The following is a 19,124-nucleotide window of genomic DNA, read 5'->3' as shown; positions in this document are numbered from 1 at the left end:
GATACCAAGTCAAACCATTGGTCCATTTGGATCAAGGGTAGCCAATGTGATGCCCTCCAAATGTCTGTACTATATCATCTTTGACTACTGGCCATGCTGACTGAGGCTGATAGGAGTTGTAGTTCAAAACCTTTGGAGGACCAGTGGTCAGGGATGATGGGAACTGTAGTCCCAAAACAGCTGGAGGGCCATGTTTGGCCATGCCTGCTCTAAAGGATTTCAGATGGGGGTCTTTCCCACCCATACCTGGAATTACTAGGGACAGAATCTGAGACGAAAACATAAATTACCATTGAACTAAAAGCTCATTTAAATTAACAATGCAGCTGAAGTTTGGAACAGGATCGTTTGGGATATTAACTTACTTTATTCTGAGGTCACTACAAGCCAAACCATAACTTCTCCTAAGTTTGGACTTAGCTAGTTTATCCCAACTCCAGTAGATTATCAGAAGCACAGACCAGCTAAGCTCACTGAACCTCTTTCATCACTAATTTAAATCAATTGAGGAAGCCACCTGCTCTTTCCACAAACACATTTTAACTGCAAATATTACCTGCTCAGTAATCCTCATGTGGAAGTCGTGGAAGTCACTGTAGCGACGATATGTTTTCCATACTTCGTCACCATTTGGGGTTCGACGACGAACACTGATAGCATATAGCGCGTATGTCTTGCCGTGGTCATTGCAAACTCCTGCCACAGTATATGGGTCATAATCAGCATAAACTAGCAATTTAAAACAAAAAACGAAGGAAGAAGGAACACAAAAGAGGAAGGCGAAAGGGCAGAAGAGACATGAAATGGAGAGATGTTGGAAATGACAAGGAAGTGGAGGCAAAATGGGCATGCAAACTGAGGAAGAAAACAAACTGCCTTGCTCTGTGTATGAAATCATAGCATCCTATAATCAAGTGATACTTCAGCAAAATGTTCTTGTCTAGATCAGGGCAGTCCAACCGGAAACCTGGAGCCTTCAAGGCCTTTTGGGGCAGCCCTTGACAACATTTGACACCCCTTTCAACCCTTGTGCTGCCTTCCCAAAGTTGGGTGAGCTAGGTGCTGAGCTATGGGAAGGAGGCATGGTGGCTCTGACAGGGTCCTAGAGTCCTCCATTCTCCTTCACAAAGTCTAATTAGCACCTTCCCAGCTTTGGGAAGGAGGTGGGAGGGCTCTATTTGTACAACCAAATGCTGTATACCAGACTGACAGTATATGATGCAGCTGCATACAAGTCTCAGGTCATTTGTGTCTTCTGACTCCTATGATGTACCTGGGCAGGTACTTGAAAGGCGGTACCAACAAGAAGGGGTTGATCCCACTATTCCATTGTTGGTTTAGGTTGTATCTGTAGCTACTTAGGAACTGGATATGTCAAACTAACTGAAGCTGTATGTGGTAAATATATGATATTTGAAAGCTAGGGCGAAACAACTGTCATATATAGAAAATAAACTTTTTTGGGGCGAGGGGAACACACACCAAATGAAGAATTCCTGACTCCCAGGATCACAGAAGTTGGTTGTCTCTGTAAAGCTGTCATATTCAGTGGTTATTACCAATAACAGAATATAAAGTGTAGTGATAGATGCTATCTTATTTTTAAAAGACATCTGAAGGCAGCCCTGTTTAGGGAAGTTTTTAATATTTAATGCTGTATTGTTTTTAACACTCGATTGGGAGCTGCCCAGAGTGGCTGGGGAAATTCAGCCAGATGGGCAGGGTATAAATAAATTATTATTATTATTAAGCAACTATATGCATTTTCCCACTTGAGTATGACCAGCACGAATACCCCTGCTGACCCACCCACTGTTTTCAGTGCCAAAAAGGGGGCAGAACAGGAGAACCCCCACTCTCAGCAGCCAGGAAGGGAACCCCCACGTAAGTGGTGATTCCCCTGTAATATCAGGCCATTTAACTTACAGGCATGTTTCAGTTTCAATTTTAGGCATATTTTCATTTCCAGCTCTTTTTATTTTGGAATCCAACTTACTGCTAAGGCAATCATTCCATCAATAATTTCTGCTTGTGAAATTTGTCCTTCCATGCACCCCTAAATCTGTTTGAGAGGTTCCTCCAAACTTCTGGAGCAGATCTGGGGATGGGGGGCAGGAGTCCTACTGTGTAAGTGGACATCCTTGTTACTGGAATACCACCCATAGATTCAACACTTTAAAAAGAGTTTCAGATAACAACTGAAAAATTGGCTGCTAGTATTCATGCCTGGAATGAAAAAAGCTTTCCCCCCATCAGATAGATCTGAAGAACTCTTTATTGTTGAAGAAAAATATCTGAGTATGCTATAATAATACAAATGTTTGCTTAATGTAAATAGGTGAATGTTAGATGTGAACAAATAAAATTATGGTGCAATACATACAATTTAATGATGACATTATTGTACATTAAATGAAAATGAAACAAACTCAGTCTTATATTGAATAGTCTAAGGCATTCATGGAATTTCAACACAACTAAATGGCATTTTAATAATACAGGGGGGAAATCCAAAATCAGAATGGCTTAGGAGCCAAGGAACTCCAAATAATTCCATAACCCCCAAGAAGCCTATAGGCTTGCCTGGAAAACTGCTTTGAAACTAAGGAAAGTTTCAAAAGGTTTGAATGAGTGGTGTGGCAGATGTTCAAGAAAAAATAAGCTTTTAAAATCTATGGGGCTACATCAAGCCCCTTCATGAGCCTTAAGCAGTTCTTTGTTCTTGGGGTTTGTGAATACCAATAACCACACCAAGCAAGCAGAGATCACGAGGACAAAAAGGTTATGATGGAAAGTAGCTGGTTTAAAAGAGGTACATGACGGCAGAGTTAATCAAGGTTTATGAAGAAAAGGAACACAACAGCCATGATAGTATGACCAAATATTGAAAGAGAAAGCATCACTACTGAACTCACCGGTATCTGAAATATATGCATGTAATTGTATTGACTCATCGGCAGGCACATTTGAAAGATCATCCAATGACTAGAAGAAGAATAGCCAGAGTCACAATTTTAGCAAGAATGACAAACTGCTTTGACAGACCAGGAGCCAATATTGTGCAGCATTTTATTTCTGAAAGCCTACAGTGGATGCCTCTACAACTTTGCAAGCAAAGATAAAAAATGGAAGTCAAACTCCTTGGCACCCAGTATTCAGATGTATATTTTCCCTGGATATGGAGGTTCCACTTACCGTATTTTTCGCTCTATAACACGCAGATTTTTTCTCCTAAAAAGGAAGGGGAAATGTCTGTGCGTGTTATGGAGCGAATGTGTGGTCCCTGGAGCCGAAAAATGAGGCAAAAATCAAACCACGCTTCAGGGAGAAGGGAAGCCTGAAGAGAGGAAGTGGCAGCTTTCCTGCATTCTGCCTCAGGGTCTTACTGCCCGCCCTCTCTGTTTCGTTACTGTGTTTGCTCAAACGGAACAAAGAGCAGGGGAAGCCCCTCCCCTCCAGGCAAGTAGAGGGGAAAGCAGAGCGTCCGTCCTTCTATCCTCTCCCTGCTCCGGAGGAACAATGTTTGTGAAGGGAAGAGAGATTACAGGTTCGGCTTAAAATTCTGATTTGACTTCCTGCTTTTTGTTTTTGGAAACACACAGCATTCAAATATGCTTTCTTCCATTTAAAGAGGGAGAGAGAGAGAGAGAGCGCACACGCTGGCTGGCTTGTGTGGGTGGGTGGGGGGAAACTTTTGCCTTCCTTTCCTCACGTTATAGCCCTCTCCTGCATTCTTAGCCTTCTGTGTTTTTCCTTCCCTCCCCACTTAAAATGTGGTTACAAAGCATGGATCCACATGGATCCTCAGGATCTTTGCATTGGGTCACCCCAAATTCACCATCAGAGCACACAGCATGTCCATGGCTACAGCCTGCCCCCCCCAAAAAAAAAATCACGCACCCACTGTTGCCTGGGGCTGCAATGGTGCAAAAACGTGGTTACAAAGCATGGATCCACATGGATCCTCAGGATCTTTGCATTGGGTCACCCCAAATTCACCATCAGAGCACATAGCATGTCCATGGCTACAGCCTGTCCCCCCCCAAAAAAAATCACGCACCCACTGTTGCCTGGGGCTGCAATGGTGCAAAAACGTGGTTACAAAGCATGGATCCACATGGATCCTCAGGATCTTTGCATTGGGTCAGCCAAAATTCACCATCAGAGCACATAGCATGTCCATGGCTACAGCCTGTCCCCCCCCAAAAAAAAATCACGCACCCACTGTTGCCTGGGGCTGCAATGGTGCAAAAACGTGGTTACAAAGCATGGATCCACATGGATCCTCAGGATCTTTGCATTGGGTCAGCCAAAATTCACCATCAGAGCACATAGCATGTCCATGGCTACAGCCTGTCCCCCCCCCAAAAAAATCACGCACCCACTGTTGCCTGGGGCTGCAATGGTGCAAAAACGTGGTTACAAAGCATGGATCCACATGGATCCTCAGGATCTTTGCATTGGGTCAGCCCAAATTCACCATCAGATCACATGTCTGTGGCCACAGCATGAAGCACAAAAATGATACGTCCACTGTTTCATTCAGAATATTTTTTCCCTTGTTTTCCTCCTCTAAAAACAATGTGCGTGTTATGGTCAGGTGCGTGTTATAGAGCGAAAAATACGGTAGGTATCACAGCTACAAGTAGCCAATATACCTATCCTTGAACAATTCCTTCTTAAGGTTGGTATCTAAATTGTATCTACACAATACTGAGAATGAGGTCTTCATTTGGAATGATATCACTTGAGATTGTAGAGGGGAAACCTTATTTCTGGATGCTTTCTAAGATAGCACAAGGAAAGAGTCCTGTTCCCCCTACCCTACCCTACCCTGCCACTGCCGCCAACATTACACACTTGAAAAAACACACTTACCAAATTAATGCTGCCAGTAGGAGAACCATTGAATGATTCTGTCAAAATAAGAGACAGAACTGTACGTCAAAACATAAATGTCTAAGCAAGATAACATGTGAAGTATTACATATCAGGATTTCTTTCAGAATAGAAAGTGTAAACGAAGATCTAATTACAAAACATTACTGATATCCACATAGTTTAACTTAATGATGAATTTTAGGCTAATTTGAAAGTTGCATGCATCACAATATTCCTAATTAGATTAGAACAAACATGGTAAACTATTAGCAGGCATGCAAGTGTGGCCCTAATGTTAAAACTTAAAGGTATTACTAATCTACACCACTAGGTGGCAGCAAAGCACACTTATTATTTGTCTACTACTATCATATAATATTACCCTATTTGACATATTAATAAAATCAGGAGTGGTTATGGTAAAAATTTAATGACTTCCACACAGGAGAAGTCTCAGGTTGCAGGTACACAACACATCAGAGGAAGGCATATAAACTGGAGGAGGGAAGGAGCCCCATAGCTATTGCAACTGTTCTGCAGGTTCTAGACCTATAGACAGCTGCCTAGAGGCTATAAGCATGTGATCATCAGAGCACTGTGGAACCTGCTGGAAATGCTTCTCTTGCCAATAGAGTTAACTATCAGATGTGTGTCTTCCTTATCTGGGATGGGCCACAACAATACAATACATGTTCATACAGCAGAACGTAATATGACAAAGCATGGGGGGAAGAAATTGTAGAATGACACTTGAGTGCTCTTTTATTGAGCAAGCTATAGACTTGAAAAGTTTGCAAGAAAGTTTCATATTCAGTTTACTAAGGGGCTGCTTGTAACATGTCATAATTACCAGGATGAAAGAGATTGGATAGAGATCATAATTATATTTTGTGATGTTTATATATTTCTCTTCCATACCATAAAGTGTATAGTTTATCCAAAGGAAACTGTTCTCTATTCATGCACGATGCAAGCTCAATGCAGAATGACTGCACGTTTTTAAAGTCCTATGGGTATGGCGCACAATTAACCCAACAGTGAAATTTCCTTTTGCTAAGGCATATCAGTGCCTGTCATCTTAAACACACACACACATGCACACACACACAATGTGGGCTCCCTTTTGGAAACTGGAACTGAGTAATCAGGTTGGGATTTAATGTACTTTGGTCTCATTTTACTGGACTTGCGTATATCTTGGTTCTTAAATTGTTACTGGGCATACAGGATGAGACGGGGCAAACATTTAAACAGATTTTAAAAACATCACACAGTAAATCTGATGCTGCAGTGATATCACAAATAAGCATAAAACGTAACAATTAAAATCTGGAATAAACTTTATTTTTATTTTATTTATTAAATCTGTATATAGCCCTTCATCCAAAGATCACAGGGTGGTTCACAACATAAACTTACCCCCTTCACCATCATCTGATCCTCTGAAGCTAGGGTCCTTTAGCATATCTAGCTCCGCAAGCATTCGGACGTAGAGGACATGCAGTCTGAATGAAGGATAGAAGCGTTCATCCCGGAGCATCATATCATATACCTTATGGAATGGAAAGTTCAGTATTACTCGCAATTATGGAATCACACAGATTAGACTTTCAAAGGTCTCCTAAATTGTGGCACAGCACCCAAGGAAGAATGGCAGGCCTTACCAGGTTGAACAACATTGCTTTCCCAATTATAAACCTGAGTATCTCAATTCAGAACACAGCTCGTCTTTAGGTGCCTTCGGCTCACAAACTTCCCACCTCCCCTTCCCTTTCTCCTTCATAAGCACTGTAAAGCTTTTGCTTCCAATTTGTAGTGAATCCATTTCCCCTTTCGTCCACCAGGGGCCGGCAAGGTTTACCTCACCTGGGCTGGTTCACTCCAGCAGAGAGCCGGATTGCATGCGTGCCCGTGATTTCCAGCATCTGTGTCTGCGCAGATGCGATTTTCGGCGTCTGCACATGTGCAGACACAATTTCTGGCACCGCAGAAGCGAGTTCCTGCGCTGCGCTGCACCGGTTTAGCACAGCACGCAGGGACACACTGAGCGGGCAGTTCAGTTCGGGAGTGGCTCGGGGGCTGGTTAAATGACCACGGTGGGCTACTTGTGGCCCATTGGCCTTAGGTTGCTTACCCCGGTCCAAACCATAGTTAATTAACTAATGAAGGTCTAAAGCAGTTAAGTAATGAAGGTCTAAAGAAGAGCTTTCCAAACTTTTCATGTTGGTGACATACTTTTTAGACATGCATCATTTTGCGACACAGTAATTAAGGTTTACTAGCAAACCAGAGGTTAAACCAACCCCTTTCCAGCCCCGGGAGGAGCGTGGGGAGTGCTTGTGCAACACACCAACGTGTCATGACACAGTTTGGAAAGCTCTGATCTAAAAACTGGGTCAATATTTAAACCAACCAACCAATTTCTCTGCCATGCTGTTAATAAAGCAGTGTTATTCACGCAAAATTGCCCCCAGAACAATTTTGCTGAGCTGCTGATGAATTTGTTGCTGTGCATTTTGGAACTGAGAAGCTGGGCACGTCCCAATTAAAGCTTAGTCCAGTTATGATCAAATTCAGAGCAAACTCAACATGGCACCCTAGTTAACTCTGAAAAAAAGGAAGCGAGAGAGAATTCATATATGAGAGCACTCCATTTTTAAGAAGTTTGGTACTTTTACATCTGCCACAAGCCACAGAAAGCAAGCTATGAGTTGCATGTAATGGAAATGCTGCAATATTTCTGGGATAACTTTGAATTTTCATTGAAAATCAACAAAATCAGTTATTAGCAACCAACTTCCACCAATACATATGAAAAGGAGAATTAGCATACTATACCTTTCTCTGAATCTCATCAAATATTTCAGGAGTTGCATCCTCATTATTCAGTTTCTCTGCCAGTTTTGCAACCAAGGTATCATCAATATTGACTCTTGGTGATGCCTGCCATAGAGAACTCAATAAATTTGTGCACCACTTGACCTTATTTTAATTTGTAAAAAAATAAAACTCAAATTATTATTGCAGAGGAAAAAAATAAAGGTAAAGATAGACACCTAACAAGTAAAGACTGCAACGATTATTTTCATCAAACAAGATCACTAGTCAAGGGAGAAAGATATTGAGTTATAAATAGATTCTAGAAATGCTAGTCAGGACCTACCGTTTCCACCTCTGCTCATGGCAAGAGTGAAGCAAGGAAGAGTAGGGGATGGTGCCTATAGATGGTATTTAATGTAATGTGCTTCTTAAAATGTATCTGAAGAAAATATATTTCTTAAAATGTATCTAAAATGCATGTGTGTTAGTCTTGTAGAGACAAGAGAAATAAAAAAAGGAACCAAACAACTAAAGACTTTGTCATATTCGGTCTGAATCCCCAAATTCAAATTGACTTGCTCAAAGCCAAACATAAAGAATAAAAATGAAGGACATTATTCTGTGTAAAAAGTAAAGACGGATCCTCTGTAGTTCAATTTTATTAAGTTCATCAGAGCCTCTGCATCTTCAAATATTGGACTGAGGTTCAGCAGCTTGATCTTAAGGTGCCTATGCAACTTTTAGAATACAGCTATCATATAGATTAATTTCCCTTTAAGACCCATTTTTACCTTCTCTGACAAATATTGATCATAAATTCCAACTGCAGCTGACTTTAATAGGCCTTTGGTTTCTGTAGTCTGATGCCTTCCATCTTTCTGAAGACTCAATAGCACTTCCAGCTGCTGCTGTGCTGTAACCCTGTATCCTTCTACGGTCATCCAGAAAAAGAGATGTGCTTGGCCGCCCATCTGCTGCATGTAATCTACAAATAATAATTCAGTCACATCTATTAGGATACAAATATCCTACCCAAATAATTTGCCCTGAAGAACTACGGTAGATAAAAAAATTAAATTAGCAAAGTGATGCTGATTTTGGATGAGAATAATTATAATCAAAATTATATGCTCAGCATATTTACTAACAAATTGCTCTGAACTTTGGTGTTTACATGCTGCTCCCTAAGTCCTATCCACTGCTTTCTTGCTGCTCTGGAAGGAATCACGCTACTTTAAAAATGGCAGAGTTGACAATACATTGCAGCTCCTTAGCCTTGGAATTAAGTGAGCCATTCACATTAAAAAAAAAAAAAGGTTCTGCTCATTTGTGTTAGATAGTATGGACAGCAAGGTTTGGTACTGAAGTGGATGTGGCCAAAAATTAATTTCTCCTCTCTTTATAATTCATTTGTGCCTACTGCAGGCTATGATGGCATTTCATAGTTTTAAAAACACACAACTACTGTTCTCTTACCCATAAAAAATTGTAGTGCAACATTGTTAATAAGAATGGTGTCCAGAGGGACTGTGCAAAGTTTTCCGAAGTTTGCAGCCAGTTTCACAGTATCTATTTCCTGTATAAAGACCACATTATGTTAATAGGTTCCTAGATTAAAATCAATATACAATCACAACATAAAACCATTTTAGTAGCATCATGCATGTTTTATTCCCAAGAAAAAAACTCTCTCTTTTGCCATAGCAACATTTCCAGTAATATGGAAAGTCTGCTGCCCACGAGGTCCTTCAGCTAATCGGGGTGGGGAACCTGCAGCGCTCCACATTTTGTTGCAATCCAACTTCCATTATCCCTGGTCACTGGCCATACTGCCTGGGGCTGATGGGAGCTGGAGTCAAACAACATTTTGAGGGCCATAGGTTTCCCTTCACCCAAGCTAAGTTCAACTGGGAAACAATGCAGGGACTGTGCAACATTCTACTATACACTTCAACATTCTATGCTTTGTCAAAGGCATTAGGAATAGATTCACTGGGCTGAGGAAGTCATTCAAACACGATGATGCCTATGAAACTGTCAGCAGCAGTTCAGCAGTGCTTCCAATACCAAGCTGGTATATAATGGGCTTTGATACTAACTAGGCTTCGGGGAGGGGGGGGGGCTGGAAGGGACCACAGACGGCATCAGCAACCATCGCCTCTGCTCTCTTCCTCTGGCAGGAGCATCACATGAATGGAACTCCCACCATGTCAGTGTGGGGCAGAGGCAGGGGACCAGGAGATGGGACCACTGATGTTATAGATCATGGACATCCAACGTCCAAGAGACTGCAATCTACTTGCACACTTAAAATCTGGTAGTGATCTACCCCTTTTTTGGGGGGGGGGTTTCAGGTCAAAAATATGAAAAGAAGTGCTCATCGAGAGATCACTAATGAGACAGTCTTGCTAAGAAAACTCTGTCTTCTGTTCTAGCAACCTAGAGGATGGGGCAAGCGGGCGGGGCCAGAGGAAGGAGCCAACGATTGACCGCGACCTATGAAAACCTACTAGGGATCAACCAGTCGATCCCGATCAACCTGTTGGACATCCCTGTTATAGATTATACATATATACTTGGGTTGATTTTAACACATTCTAGCAGAGAAAACACACTTACTTTTCCTGACTGCAGCCTCAGTATTCTTGAATCACATACTTTCTTCACAAACAATAAGCTATTTATCTGATTTTTTATAGTGTTGATATCTGAAAACAAACACACTAAGAAGTAAGACTCAAAAAGATGGGAAGTATTTGGAGTATTACAATATAAGTATTGCTTAAAGCTGTCTGTACAGAAAAAAGATGACCAAGAGACAATGAAGCAGTGATTTCACAAATGGAGGAATATATTATTATTTTTAAAGTCAAGGAAATTGTCATTGGTTTCACTAACTTAAATAAATACTAACAATGCAAAGTGAGAGATATAACATCAAGCCACTCTTGCCTTTGGATTCCGTTTGCCAGCTTTTAGAAATATTTTTAGAAAGTGATATCATAAACATTTTAAAACAAATGGCACAAAAATTAAATGAACATTAAAAACTCTTTGTTTGGTTTTTAAAATTAGGATACAAATGCAGGATTTAGGATACAAATGCAGTTCTGTAACTTTGTATGCACTTATATCTTGACTCAGGTACTCAGCCCCACAATCAAGGTTGCATGAATCATTTGATGCTGTGACAACCATGAAGAAGAAGAAGAAGAGTTTGGATTTGATATCCCGCCTTTCACTCCCTTTAAGGAGTCTCAAAGCGGCTAACATTCTCCTTTCCCTTCCTCCCCCACAACAGACACTCTGTGAGGTGAGTGGGGCTGAGAGACTTCAGAGAAGTGTGACTGGCCCAAGGTCACCCAGCAGCTGCAGGTGGAGGAGCGGAGACGCGAACCTGGTTCCCCAGATTACGAGACTACCGATCTTAACCAATACACCACGCTGGCTCATGATTGCACAATATTTTCTACTGAGGTACAGAATTACTCCATCCTGGTTTTATTTTTACATATAGCGCTTACAGATGCAAATATAAACTTTCATCCTACAGTCTATGCCTTATGAAATCTCACAAGCCAGGTCTAGGATGAACAGGATTTCTAATTCATGGTTTGAGGGCTAGTCCCTTGCCTAGTCCCTTTCCCTGTCCAATGCTAAGTAGAAGTAGAATAAGCTGGCCAAAATAAGTAAATATGCAGAATACACATTGCAGAAATATGTGACTGTTTTGGAACACAAAGTATATGAGCCATTACCAATAATGGCCACTATTCTGAAATACTAAAAGTATATAGGTGAGATTTGCAAATTTTCTGTTTAAACTTTTAAGTCACTAAGAACTAAAAACCAATGTGCAATAATACCTTTTACACAAGAATGATAAACTTATTAAGTGCTTGAACCAGGCACAATCCAATTTAAACCAAAGGTCATTTGTATATTCATAATAGCCCCTTCTCAAGCCTCTTTCCTGAAATGCTTAAGTAACAAATTTTAAATGAGACAATCTGTCAGTCTCACACTAGAAATGTAGCTCTACTGTGCAGAATTATTGAGAGCCACAAATGGCAAGAATGAATAGATATAGCTTCTAGATAGACAAAAGTTCCAGACTTGGAAAACCATTATTCTGAAATTCCATCCCATCCCTCCGATTAGGAAATCCACTATCTATCTATCTGTGGTCCATTTAAAAGTGGAGTCTTGGAACTGAGTAAGGTTCAAAAATCTGTTCATCTATGAACTTAATGTATAGCTTTCTGCAGATCACCAGCAACCTTAGTTACCCTATGGCAATACAAGTAGCCTACTGCATAGGTTGTTGCAGAGAAAACAAGGCAATGATTTTAGGTAAATAAATGCTACCAAAGTGTCCTCATCATTTCTAGCATGGTAAGAATTACATCAAACAAAAAAAGGTGCTTTTGCATTCCTTGTCTGTGCCTTCTAATCCAGTACACCTCTTAAAAGAACAAATGTTATCAAAAGTCACCCTATTTAGCTCAGTGTTTGCCTAGCCACTCAAAAGGGGGGAAGATTACATTTTATGAAAACACACTTGCAAATATGGTTTTTCCTCCATGCATCAGCTCTCAAACTAAGAATTCTCAGTCCTTTACATATTTAAACCAAGTAGTATGTTATTGATGCTTTAATTTGCAAATGTAATTTAAATACTAACCATCTCCACCTGTATCTAAAGATCGAAGATACTGTAGTTCTTCTGCTGCTTTATCCCTTACTGCTTCCAACTCCCCTACTTTGTCACTTACTTTAATAATGTTCATAAAGGCCTCATAGTTGCAAATTGAATCACGAATCTAATAAACATGGAAAAACATAATACATGTTAATCTACTGTTTCTCAAGCAGACTAGACTGATATATCAAGACATAGTTCAATGCATTACAGTCCAACCTTCCTTTTTAAGCTCCCCTCAACTGGGTGTTCGTTAAATCTTCATATTGGACCTTCTAAGCAATAACATTCACAACCCAATCTTCACTCTCCTGTTATTAACATCGAACAATTCTCCTAATTTCAAGCTATGTTCCACTCCTACTAATGCTGCTTCAAAAAATTAGGAAGTATTACCTTGAAAGAGATTAACAGCACTGGGTGTTTTTTTAAATGATTGCACTGCCAACTTCTACAATATATCTGTTGTTATTTAAGTATATTAAAAAGTGAGAACATAATGGCTTGGGTCCCATCTCAGTTTTAACCAGTTATGCGTAACTATGTTTTACAGGTGAACACACAGTATGATGCTGTATTGAGCAAAGATTGCAGCTGCTGCAACCCTGCTAATAGCTACGTCATGGTTGAGATTAGCGTTACGTCCAAACCTAGGCACGTGGTTTGTCTTCCCAGACAAACCATGTGAGGTAAACTAACAACAAACCCTAATTGTAAGTTTGGGGGGGGGGTGTTTGGAGTGGGACAGACTACAAGCCGGGGGTCGGATGTAAGCACTAAGCCCAACCATTGCTTAGCTCCTTGCAGTGTGCCAGGAATGGAGGAGAAGCAAAGTGGGTGTATCATCATCAAGCTTTGCATGCAGCTTTAATTCCTAGTTTAGCTTAACTGTGCTTTGAAGTGACATGTAAACCAGCCCTATACACGTAGACAAACATTCTAAAGATACTGTTCAAGTGTAAAAAGCTTACCATCCATATGAAATACTGATTAATATAATCAGGATCACTGAGCTGATTTATTAATGGAAGAAGAATTCCTCGAGCAAGGATTTCCTGAAAAATAAGGAACAATAAATTGGCCAGACCTTAACTAAAACAAAAACTAATGCAAAACAAGCCAAATAAAAAGAAAATTAAACAAGAAATAAAATTCTCTATCAACTTTTTCTAGAAAAAGACATTGCAGAAATCCACTTTTTGAAGCCTTGTCAGCTTCAAAGAGGCAGATTCGTAAACCTATACTGTCATACCTTGGTTTTCAAATTTAATTCATTCGAAAACCAAGATGCGGCTTCCAATTGGCTTCAGGAGTGTCTGTGGCCAATCGGAAGCTGCGCCTGACGTTCGGCTTCCGGAAATCGTTTGAAAACTGGAACAATTACTTCTGGTTTTCAATCATTCGGGAGCCAAAATGTTCGAGTTCAAAGGTGTTTGGCTTCCGAGGTTCTACTGTATTTACTGTATTTTTCGCTCTATAAGACGCACCAGACCACAAGACGCACCTAGTTTTTGGAGGAGGAAAACAAGAAGAAAAAAAATTCTGAATCTCAGAAGCCAGAAAAGCAAGAGGGATTGCTATGCAGTGAAAGCAGCAATCTCTCTTGCTGTTCTGGCTTCTGGGATAGCTGCGCAGCCTGCATTCGGTCCATAAGACGCACACACATTTCCCCTTACTTTTTAGGAGGGAAAATGTGAGTCTTATAGAGCAAAAAATACGGTATATCCAAACTCAAACTGACACAAAATCACCCAACTAGAACAGGCTCATCTTTCCTTGATTCAGAGAATGGCAGTAAGGCCAAGCTCCTTTTACTCCATTCAATCATAATAATGGGGGCAGAGGGCGGGGAGAGAAAGAAAGACACACACACACACAGAGAGAGAGAGAGAGAATAGGGCTGTGTCAGTTCCAACCCGACTCCATCAGCCCAGCAGCAACCCACCCACCCCCGCTCCACTATCCAAATATTAGTAAAGAAAGGTGAATCCTGCTGAAGGCATGCAGAAGCTCATCATGATCTGGAATGCTCACTGATCACATGGAGTGCCTACATGTGTTCAGCAGGCTTTTCTACTGCAGACATCTCAACACATAGATAGGGAAGGGAGAAGGGGAAGCATTGCTGGTGGTGACAGGGCAACATGCACAGCCTTGTTCTCTGCCTTATTGCAATTGCAAAAGGGCTCACGTTTAGCAAGGTAATCTTACAAATGTCTTGTCAGGGGTAAGAAGCAGCTGAGCTGCTCAAACAGGAGATAAGGGTTTAATTGTCATAGTTGGCGACCCTGCAGGGCTGGAGAATCCTAGTCTTATTAGCAAGTTCTGCTTTGTACTTAATGGGATACAATAGAAGATGCAACCTCCCTCTATAGCACGGGGAGAAAGGTTCTCAAATAAACCAATATTTGCAGAGCCTTCTGACTGATTCTCCAGTGCAACCTACCAACCAATATAAATTCCTTCCTCCCCCAATTTATGATGTGACTGACAAGCAAGAACTCTAGGGCTTAGGCGTCTTGAAAGGCTTGCCACCACAATTCCAGCTCCATCTTCAAGTCAAAACATAATTAAATATGTAAGTTAAAGATGGAATTAATTTCTGATCTGTATTCAAACACAAGGGAGCGGGAAAAGAATAAAGAGGCAAGGATGAAAATAGTACTGAAAAGTGTAAGGAACTCTAATAAAATAATAAATTGCTGAATGCATTTCAGCAGCAACCTTCCTCAGGGGAAACAAAATGACAAACCATAATTCAAAGAATGTAAAGTTGTTCATAGTCATATTGTATGTTATATAAAATTACGTATTATAGCCAGACAGACCATTAAAAAAATTTCTAAAACCTATAAAACATAAGAGTGTGTCTTAGTAAAGGTAGCCCTTCACCTGTACTAATCATAAAACAAATTAAGCTCAGCCATTTCTTATGCACTTGTTTTTCATTAAGACTATAGTTACCCAGTGCAAAGCCAATGTTATAATTGTAAATTGCTCTATATACGTAAATAAATTAAAATGGTGCAATTCTATACATGTCTATTCAGAAGTTAAGAAACATTAATTCAATGGAACTTATTTTGATCAAGGATTATAGTAATTTAAAAATATTACCATACAGCAGTTCTTATGTGGTTTGTTGAATGCACATGTAATTAATTTTAAGATTAGGGATTAATTTTATTAATTTGCTTACTTTTTAACATAGGTTTAATGACTAATGACTATGAATACCATATACATGTTGCATTGTTAAAAAACATTGTTTAAATTATGATGGTTCATTCAGTGCCCAAGGAAGGTTTCCACAGTCTACTGGGCAAATTAATATTCTGTTAAAGCTTTTCAGTACTATTTTCAGGCTTGCCTTTTCTTCTTCTTTTACTCTTCTATATTTAGAGTTAACTGATTTTTTGGAATTAGAAGTTATTTCTCTCTTAAAATATCCTCTTTCTTCTGCTCCTCGGAAAGGTACAATACTGTATGCACCCTTTGTATAACAGGCATGCTCTAGCTCACCATGAGTGAAGCAGCTCCACCCATATGTCTAAATGCCCTTCTTATTAGAACACATATGGGAAGGCAACATAAGTAGTAATAACTTCATCTAGCCTCCTCTTGGACATGACAGGCTGGCCATCCCTTAACAGCAAACACACTGTCAGTGAACATGAGCATATACAAGTGGTGAGTATACATGTCTGGTGGTAGTGGTGGCAAGGAGGAAACTGGGCTTTAGTTGAGGGAACCTTTCTTGCTTGGGTACCCAGTGGTGGACTGAATCATGCCATTTCATTTTTAATGGTCTTTTTAATCACGCCATTTCATTTTTAGTTGTTTCACGCTCCACATTCATATTTCACAGAGCAACACTATATGGCCTACTCAGAAGTGAGTCTCAGAAATGATTTAAGTAGATACAGGATAGCAACCTAAGTAATTTATACCTTAAAAACAGATTGACTGAAATTAAACAGAGAATTGCAAAAGCTTTAATTACCAGACAGATCTAGATATAAAAATCTTATGGTGCCTGATTATATAAACATCATGCAGTTCCTAGGCTAAGGAGTATTGGACACTCCCGGAGTAGGGTAGGAAACTAAATTTACCCTGACAAAATATCTCATGATCTTGTTCTGGAAGTCTCCAGGAGGTAGCAATAAATACAGTAAAACTTCACACAGATCCCTTAGGAATCCTAAAGGTACAAGATATAAAAGAAAACAGTGGATAACAAAATCTAATATTGTGTTAAACATATTCCTTTCAAATATTTTAAGCAATAATAGAAATCATTATATACTACAATAAATGCCACCACCACATTTTCTATGGCAATAATCCAGAAAATCACTTCTTGGTAATAATTTTCTAGGAATACAATATTAGGTTGCACTATATAATGTACAGCCACAAGTCTCACTTCTAAACTAATAGAAAAGCATCTTATTTTTCTGTTACAAATATATTATTCCTACTACTAATTAATAACAAAATTCAATGTCAAAACTATGCAGCAGAAGTACACTTAATTGAATATGAGGGATTAACAATGATCCACTTAGAAATCTCAGGTTATTTCTAGGAGACTGGTTGCTGCTCTAATTTAGTCACAACGTAACTGAAGAAAGCAAGGGAAAAAACCTTCTTCATCTTTGGGAGATGTGCAGACGAGATCACGACAGACTCTCTTTTCCGTTTCAACTTCAACTTCAAAAAATGTATTTACAAGGTCTTCTGCCCCATCTAAATAGAATTGGAAAATTTGAGCACATCAGCTGCACTGAGATTCTTTTTCCAAATGAACCTCTATGAGAAACTTCTTAACTATTTAAATATAATTCTGCTTGGCAATTTAATTTTCTTTTCTCATGTGTGACAGGATCTGTATTTCACAATGAGGAAAATCTTAAAGCTCAGTTCAGTGACTACATTGTGTGCACTTCCACTACAGTCAAAACAGAAGTCAAGAGTTCCAAGCCAGGAAATGGCCACAGCAGGGACTCTGGTCCTTGTGTTTGGTAGCATACACAAAGAATAATCACAACTGCTTTCCTTGAAAATGGAAGTCTGTGTGACAGGAAGCAACTGCTCTGTCAACCATTAGAGTACAGGCTGTACTGTAATTTGTATTTCTGATACCTTAAGTTTCCAGTTTAAGTACTTAGTTCTTTCAGTTGGGAAAATCACCAGAAGACCAAATCAATCGCATCCAAAACCAGTGAATCACCTAATCTGCCTTTTCAAGCAGACTTATGTTAGCTACCAGTCAGGATACATTTATCTAGACAGAGAAAAGAAAGCTTCTACTGCGGAGGAGCATCTATCTTGCCCAATGACTTCTGTCAAGACAGAAGAGGGCTGGCATACAATACTGTGCCCCCACAAAGATAATTTCCTGTTCCCTTTGCCTCCCTGAAAAACCCTTCCTGGGGAGCAGGAGAATAGGAAATCAGGAGGAATATGAGTGGAGACAACTTCCACTCTTGTGTCAAACAACGGAACCCATAATGTTTAAACCTGATATTTATTTCTCACTAGTAGATACGTATTTAATGCCAAACTAAGGCACTTATGGCAATTAAAACCACTGTAAAAGAAGATAATGCACACACTAAACTCTTATCCGTAAGATAGCAACAGGTGAATGCATTGAGAAATAGCTGTAGGCTACCTTTTACACAACTCAATTAATTACAAATTTTAAAACAACATATGAAAGTTGTAGGCATTACCCTTAATCTGATCCTCTTTCTCTGTTATCCTTTGCTGAGCTTTTCTGAATACTCTTAGATGAGTGGTAAAGTCATCTACGAGCCGGGTGGTAAAATAAGGCTGCCAATCTACTTCTTTTGACCTTTCAAAATAAAGAAATACTACATAGACATAACGTTATAAAGCAGACAGACAATGCAATGCTAAACATGTTTTCTCAACAGTAAACTACATTGTGCTCAAAAGTGTCTTTACTCCCTAGTAGCTTAAAGTTTGTTTGGAGAGGGTTTTTTGTCTGTTTTGGTTTGTTTTACACTGAACTGTTTTAGGAGAGAGGAATTATGATTAGCATGTAATATTAGCATGTTGTTGGTTACAAAAAATGAATTCAAGTAATAACAATTCTTTCCAGTACTGAAGTTGCACATAGTAGAATACAACAGTAGGTGGCAACCTTACATAAAAATGCTGTTCAAGACCTCTCAAGCACATGGATGAGGGAGGGAGGAATCTAGAAAGCTGTGATCCTAAAGTAGACACCTTTGATCAAATTGGCCAGGAGGATCGAGGCAGAGATCAGAGCACGGGCTTGCTCCAAAACTGTGCTTTGCTGAATTCCCATTCTCTTACAGATTTGTATGTAAAGTGGTTTGAACTTTGCCTATCTGTTTCTTTCATAAGTTATTTCAGCCACTACAAAGTGTGCTGGTCTCTAGCCATCACGTGTAGAAATCAAAATAGCAAACGTCACCGGGTCTTGATGGTGTGATGTTACTCTCAAGGAAACCTTGCATACATTTCATGCATTTTACACTCAATTGCCCCTAAAACTAAGGGGATGTCCAATTACTCATAAATATGTAAAATGTACATTAAAATTCCTTTAAGGGCAACAGCATGTCATCCAGACCTATCACTCTCAGAAAGACTTGCTGCAATAATTTGAATGCATGTGATGGCAGAAATCTCACATATAATCAAGCAACTCATAAGCATCTGG

At 39.7% G+C, this 19,124-nt stretch overlaps 1 protein-coding gene across 3 annotated transcripts in view; it reads right to left on the bottom strand.

Moving 5' to 3' along the window:
- Positions 1–19,124, bottom strand: part of SNX13 (sorting nexin 13) — a 68,750-nt gene that overhangs the window by 16,101 nt on the left and 33,525 nt on the right. For 2 of the 3 annotated variants that reach the window (XM_082193903.1, XM_082193904.1), the window contains 13 exons: positions 18,145–18,266; positions 17,054–17,155; positions 16,519–16,607; positions 13,375–13,458; positions 12,386–12,524; positions 10,321–10,409; positions 9,178–9,277; positions 8,493–8,686; positions 7,720–7,824; positions 6,301–6,433; positions 4,879–4,916; positions 2,916–2,985; positions 557–729 (listed from right to left, as the gene is read on the bottom strand). In XM_082193903.1, the coding sequence (XP_082050029.1) occupies positions 557–729; positions 2,916–2,985; positions 4,879–4,916; positions 6,301–6,433; positions 7,720–7,824; positions 8,493–8,686; positions 9,178–9,277; positions 10,321–10,409; positions 12,386–12,524; positions 13,375–13,458; positions 16,519–16,607; positions 17,054–17,155; positions 18,145–18,266 (1,438 nt within the window). The remainder of the gene's footprint in view (positions 1–556; positions 730–2,915; positions 2,986–4,878; positions 4,917–6,300; positions 6,434–7,719; positions 7,825–8,492; positions 8,687–9,177; positions 9,278–10,320; positions 10,410–12,385; positions 12,525–13,374; positions 13,459–16,518; positions 16,608–17,053; positions 17,156–18,144; positions 18,267–19,124) is intronic. The other variant, XM_082193902.1, reaches the window with a different exon arrangement.

The sequence above is a fragment of the Podarcis vaucheri genome (genome assembly GCF_965113315.1).
Source record: "Podarcis vaucheri genome assembly, chromosome: 12".
Classification (NCBI taxonomy): domain Eukaryota; kingdom Metazoa; phylum Chordata; class Lepidosauria; order Squamata; family Lacertidae; genus Podarcis; species Podarcis vaucheri.
The sequence above is the reverse complement of the archived record's forward strand: the minus strand, read 5'-3'. Positions and strand labels throughout refer to the sequence as shown.